General features: G+C 39.2%; 1 protein-coding gene across 1 annotated transcript in view; it reads left to right on the top strand.

Annotated features, from left to right (window-relative positions):
* Positions 1 to 5,795, top strand: part of CEP112 (centrosomal protein 112) — a gene marked incomplete at its 5' end in the record, with an annotated part of 37,075 nt that extends 31,280 nt beyond the window's left edge. The window contains 2 exons of the mRNA XM_029084441.1: positions 2,289 to 2,396; positions 5,757 to 5,795. Of these exons, the coding sequence (XP_028940274.1) occupies positions 2,289 to 2,396; positions 5,757 to 5,795 (147 nt within the window). The remainder of the gene's footprint in view (positions 1 to 2,288; positions 2,397 to 5,756) is intronic.
* Positions 5,796 to 6,614: the final 819 nt, after the last annotated feature.

Raw genomic sequence — 6,614 nt, 5'->3', positions numbered from 1 at the left:
TTCCCTGCCTTAGAAGTGATGTCCAGGCCGATTGGCAAAGACATCTGTTGAAGAGAGAGCACTCCCTTAGGCCAAACAGGATTTTGGCTTGTGGATCAGGAATTCGTGCGTTTCTTCTTTTGCTACAGCAGATGGACGTGTGGCAGCACTGGTCCTCCTGACAGCTACACCCCTTCTCTCTCTCTTTTTCTATTTTTTTTGTTTTTCCCTTTTTTTTTTAATGGAAACAGTTTATTCACTGCTTGTGTTGGGACCTAGATCTAAAAGTAATTGAGTATGCACTGCAGCGTAGTATTTTATATATATATATATATACACATGTGTGTATATATATATATATTCCCCTGGAAACATGCCTGATGTACAGCTAACAGTTGTGCTTTTGATACAAAAGGCTTTGTTAATTGAGTTATGAAATTGCTTCCTTGATGCTTTGTGCTGGAATCTATGGGGCTTATTATTCATAAGCGATGACTATCTTCAGAGAACTTTACTTGCAGCCCAATAATTCTCTTTTAAGTTATTTTACTGATTTAATGTAAACTTACTTGAAATGTGTAGTTTGCGCGCTGACTCACACATGATTTCCCTTGAATTCCCACCAGCAATATATTTTTGAGTGAAATATATTTGAGTCTTAAAAATGTCTAGAAAAAATATTCACTTAATTTTGATGGATGTTCACCACTGTTGAGTGAAAAACTGAGCCAGTACTTTGTAATCAGGGAGTGGCGTGGTATAAATGATCACTGTATCCTTAAGTAACTAATAATCCTGTAGTGACTGAATATTCATTTTCACTACATACAACTAGTATTATCATTCTCAGCAAGTTATATTCAGAGAATCATGGAATGGTGGGAGTTGGAAGGGACCTCAGGAGATCATCCAGTCCAAATTCCCTGCCAAAGCAGGTTCACCTCGAGCAGGTCACACAGGACAGCATCCAGGTGGGTTTGGAACATCTCCAGAGATGGAGACTCCACAGCCTCTCTGGGCAGCCTGTTCCAGTGCGCTGTCGCCTTCAAAGTAAAGAAGTTTTTCCTCATGTTCAGATGGAACTTCCTGTATTCCAGCTTGTGCCCATTTGCCCCTTGTCCTGTTGCTGGCCACCACTGAAAAGAGTCTGACCCCATCCTCTTGACACCTGCCCTTTAGGTATTCATTACCATTGATAAGATCCACTCTCAGCCTTCTCTTCTCCAGGGTAAACAGATCCAGATCTCACAGCCTTGGTGAATCCATGTTGAACATTCCTGATAAGCTTTTTTTCCTCCAGATACTTAGAGATGACACTCAGAATGAACTGTTCCATCACTTTTCCAGGGACTAACCTGTCCTTCTTGCCCTTTTTAAAGACTGGAGTGATGTTGGCTTTTCTCCAGTCCTCAGGCACCTCTCCTGTTCTGCATGATCTTTCAAAGATAATGGAGAGTGGCTTAGGCCCATGGGTTTGTGGTTGTCGACTTTGCCTAAATGATCTCTAACCCAGTCTTTCTCAATCAAGGGAAGGTCTTCCTTTCTCCAGACTTTCTATCTTACCTCCAGGGTCTGGGATTCCTGAGGACTGACTTTAGCAGTAAAGACTGAAGCAAAGAAGACATTCAGTAACTCTGCCTTCCCTGTATCCTCTGTCACCAGGGCACCCACCTCATTTAGCAGTTGGCCCATGTTTTCTCTACTCTTCCTTTTGCTACTCATGTACTTGAAGAAACCCTTCTTGTTGTCCTTGACATCCCTCACCAGATTTAATTCTAAGTGGGCTTTAGCCTTCCTCATTGTATCCCTGAATACTCTGACAATGTTCCTGTATTTTTTACAAGTGGCCAGTTCCTTTTTCCACATTCTGTAAGCTTCCTTCTTACATTTGAATTTTTCCAGAAGCTCCTGGCTCAACCATACAGGTCTCCTGCTTCCTTTGCTTACTCATAGGGATGCACTGATATTGAGCATGGAGGAAGTGGTGCTTAACCAGCTCTCTTGGATCTCCCTAGCTTCTAGAGCCCTATCCCGTGGGATTCCTTCAAGTACTCTTTGAAGAGGCTGAAGTTAGCTTTCCTGAAGTCCAGGGTTGTAGTCATACTTACTGCCCTGCTTCTTCCACTCAGGATCCTGAACTTCACCATCTCATGGTCACTGCAGCAAAGGCTGCTCCCAACTTTCATATCCCCAACCAGTCCTTCTTTATTCACCTCTTTGATGGTTTGCAAACTGTAGAAACGTCAGAACGTTTCAAGCTATGCCTTTTTAAAAAAAAAATTAAATATTCCCTTTCTTTTACCGTGTAGATGAAAAAGGTTGAAGCAGATCTAAGCAGATCAAAATCGCTCCGGGAAAAGCAATTCAAAGAATTCTCCTGGCAATTGGAAGAGCTCAAGCAAAGATATGAGCAACAGGTCAGTTGGTTTGCTCCTTCAGGTGGAGGGGTGGAGGAACATCTTTTCATGTAGATGTAGGTCAGATCCTGTGGCAGGCTTAATCCTGTTCTCACTGTGTGTTGCTGTTCTTTGTCTAAAGACAAAATTTATGGGTATGCAGAGTTTATGTGATGGGGGATGGAGAAGGAAGAGTCTACAGAGAAAATATTTTTGTTTCCTCTTTGCAATCCTTTGTACTTCTGACTCTTTCAAATTGTTTCCCAGGCTTACAGGTGGCAACACCTATTTTCATAATGGCCAGATTAAATGATTTAATGTGTTATCTGTTTTTCTTCTTGTCAAGAAACAGTGTTTTATTCTTTATTATCATTTTTAATACGGGGAGTGTTCATAGGAATGCTTGTTTTGGCCCATCGATAGTGATTTTCTTTATTGTAATGTAATTTCAGGGTTGGGAAATACTCAGGAAACATTTGGGTGGAGAAAAGAAACTTGAGTTCAGTAGTGTTGTGAAGTGTAAAGGGAGAAAACAGAAACAGAAGGAAATCATTGCATGATATAGCCTTGAGAACACTTGCTTAAGGTGGTACTTTGTCATGAAAGTAGTGGTGTCTGTTTGGTAACACCTGTTAAAGGACTGAAAAAGTTGGGGTTTTGGGGTTTTTTTAGCAACGATACAGTTAGGCCATGATCTTGAAGTTCTCTCTTCTCATGTTTTTTGCACGGGTATAAGTTTACATATCCACCAGGGAAATGTGGTTTCATTTCTGTGCTGGTAAGAGGATGAAATACTGCAGTTGGCTTGTGGTATGAGACCTGCTCTGGTCTGTCTGGAAGGGGCTTTTTCAACTAATTAAGGAGAGGAATCACTTTGGTATGTGTTGAGAGAGACCTTTGCCTGTGCTTGGGAGGAACAATAGTGCGTTTTGTACATGGCTCTCAACTTTGAATTGAAGGGAGTTTGTTGGTTTGGATCAAAGTAATTTTCCTTATCCTCACTTAGAATTGTCAACAATACTAATTGAGTTGTCACCTGACACAGGCTGAGAAGCTGTCCCATGTAATAGATACATCTCCACAGGCGTTTTGTTTTACTGGGTGATATTATTTATGATTCTTCTGTTTAAAGATTGAGGAATAGTCCAGGTTGCAGAGATACTGGGGGTTTTTGTTTCATGGGTTTCATCTTGCAGGTGACATCATTTGCCAAAAGATCAATACGAATTCTACCTGTTTGTTGTGATTAGTATCATCTCTGGAGTAAAGACTAGAAATCACAAATGCAGTCTCTACTATGTGATCATGGCAATAGATTTTCTTCAAATCATTTATGTGAGAGCCATTGTAATAACTGCTTGTGTTTAAGGTGAGGAGGTTTAATGTGTCAATTAAAGGATGTACTGAAGGGAAGACTATGGATTTATTGGGATTAGTTGGGCATCTGCCTTAGGGGAATTTTTTAATGGAGTCTTAAGTTCATGTCATTTTAGCAGTATATGGTTGGTTCAATTTTTTTCTTTGCAGTTCTTGTAATTTCTGGTGCATCTTTAAAGTCCCAAGTAAGCATTTATTCATAGATTATTTTTTTTCCCCAGGTTAGGAATATGATCTGTAGAGATAAGTACTAGTCTGCAGTTCATGAGATGTTATGACAATCCTGTTCCTACCTACAAATAGTAATTTTTTAAATTTTCCGTATACATGGCAAGAGCTGCCAAGCCATAGATACAGTCTTCTGCCAAATAATCTGCTGGTTTTGCCCAGTAAAGGAAAATGAAAATGCCTAGTAGCGTCATGGTTTATTTTTCATTTGTTTTCTTGTATCATCATACATGTTATATTCAGACTTTCTGGAGACTGGATCAAAAAAACCCCAAAGAAAAAGAAATGAATGTGATACTTTTTGGTGAATCTTTTTACATTGGTATTTTTTAATAGTGTTAATATTTTGGTAAACGTTAGTGAAAGCATTTTCCACTAAGAGGAGATATTTACTGCTTCACTTTTATTTTATTTAGGCTCACTACTTTTTACTGTAAGAAGGAACAGCTAGACTTTATGAAACATCACTGAAACCCAAGGTAAATGGGTTTCAGCCCTAAACAGCTAAACAATGAGAACCTTAGAAGAATTTTCAGAGGAATCCTGTTTATGCCCTTTTTAAAAATTTATTTCTCGTCATACTTCATTTGGAATGTTCTTTGAAAGCTTGTGAACATGAAAAATATGTGACCCTTCCTGCAGACTGGGTTATCATTGGAAACGTTGTTCTTTTTGTCTTGTCTTTTCTGCAGTACAAAGCTCCTTCAGCCCAGCCACGGAGCGGTGTGAGCTCAGTTCTTCCACTCTTAAAATTTCCTTTCAGTAGTTCCAACTTCTGTTTCTCTGTATGACTCTCTGTTTATGCTTCAGAACTTCTAAACCATTTTTAAAACAGACTTTTCCTTGCCTTGTTTTACTACATATTTCTTTGGTGGTTACTTGGGGAGGAATAGACTGATTTAAAGTGTTTAAATGGAGCAGTAAGTTAGAACTGGTGGTGTATTTCAGCAGGACTCCAGCAGACTTCCAGTCAGGAAATAGATACCCAACCGAAAACTGGATACTTTAGTTAATGAGAAATGGAGTAATTGCTTTGAGATGTTCTGCCTCAAGTGTCTGAATCTAATTGTCAAATGGAATTTATATGCAAAGGGAAAGAAAATTGACCTTCAGATATATTTTGCATAGGTTGGCCTGGTGGGTGGCAGAGGTAGTGCTGGCAGCACAGTTGATGTTTCACTTGCCCCTAAATTTCGTCAAGTTGTTAATGAAAAACCAAATGAACCGATGTGTTCCCCAGTTCTCTATCCTGAGGAACATCTTGGAAATGTAGGAACTTGAGAGCTGTGGTTTTACTTCTCTGCTTGACGTGAATGGTTGTCTGTGCTTCACAGAACTCTCCTTGAATTTTGATTTCAATGAGATGACTGGTGTGAACGTGGACTGTTGGTTGTGGGGCTGACAGATCGCTCTACCTACAGATTAGATGTACTGATATATATTGATATTTATATTAATATATAACATGATATATACTGATATATGTGTATATTTATTTAATTTCCTTGAAAAAGAATTAAGAAAAAACCATACAGAACCATAGCAGTTAATATTTTGTTAACTTTTCAAATGCATTTGAATCCATCAATAAAGCGAAGAAGAAAGTTTGAATCTTGCAATATTTGGTTTCAGCTGCCGTGTCACTCCTGGTTCCAGCTTCATCTGATTCAGTGCCACTTTCTTTTGAAGTATTCACTGAGAACACTCTTAGAGAGAAACTGGTGGCTTTTTTTTTTTCTTTAAACATACTTTAGCTCAACTTTGTTCTACTTGCAGCTGTTAGATTTGAAAGTATATTTTGAAGAAAAAAAATAACTCCAGCAGCACGACAGTTCCTATCTGCTGGGAGCAGCTGCTTTTGGCACTTCAAAGCCGGTGGACACCACAGCGAAGGCCTCAGCCTTTCCTGCCTTTGAAATGGTTGCAGTATCTATAGTCGGGCTTTATGGCACCGTCAGCACAGGAAAAAAGGTTGTTTGGTTTTTTACACCCCCTCCCTTTTTTCTTCCCCCCCCACTTTCTAATTACATCCTCAGTTTAGCTCAAAATACCTGGGAAGTGTTGCTGCTGCAATCATTTTCCACAAGCCCAAATGTTTGAAAGATCATGTGCCCAAATTTTTCAGTAATGCATTTTAAACAGCCAAATTCATCAGAAAAGTTAAGGAGTTTGGGGTTTTTTTTCCCATATCCACATCAGGTGGGCACTTTCTGAGAGCACGTCTCTTGGGGTGAGCTGTGGTGCCACAGCAAAGTGCTCGTGGTGGAGCAGGGCTTCACACAGGAACCTTTCACAGAAGCATCAAGTATGTACTCACCTTCGTTTCAAGCAGATTTTCATAAATTTTCATGAGTGGAACACTTTCAGTGAACTTTTGGAGATCTTAATGTTTAAATGTCATTAGCTTGTCCATTTTTATTTTTTTTAAAAAAAAGAAATACAATAATAGATCACTATGATCACTGATAGTGATAATTATTCATGCTTCCATAGCAAAGTGGAAAGCTATTATGTTATAGCTGAAGAATCTCCCCGTTATCTCAGGAAATCCTTTCTTGCGACATTTATTGTTGGGTTCTGACTTCTGTAAAACTTGTGAAGGAATAATTAGAGTTGTCATCTTGTCCCATTTAG

The sequence above is a fragment of the Antrostomus carolinensis genome, unplaced genomic scaffold, assembly GCF_000700745.2.
Source record: "Antrostomus carolinensis isolate BGI_N321 unplaced genomic scaffold, ASM70074v2 scaffold4954, whole genome shotgun sequence".
NCBI lineage: Eukaryota > Metazoa > Chordata > Aves > Caprimulgiformes > Caprimulgidae > Antrostomus > Antrostomus carolinensis.
This window is presented reverse-complemented; position numbering and strand designations above follow the sequence as displayed.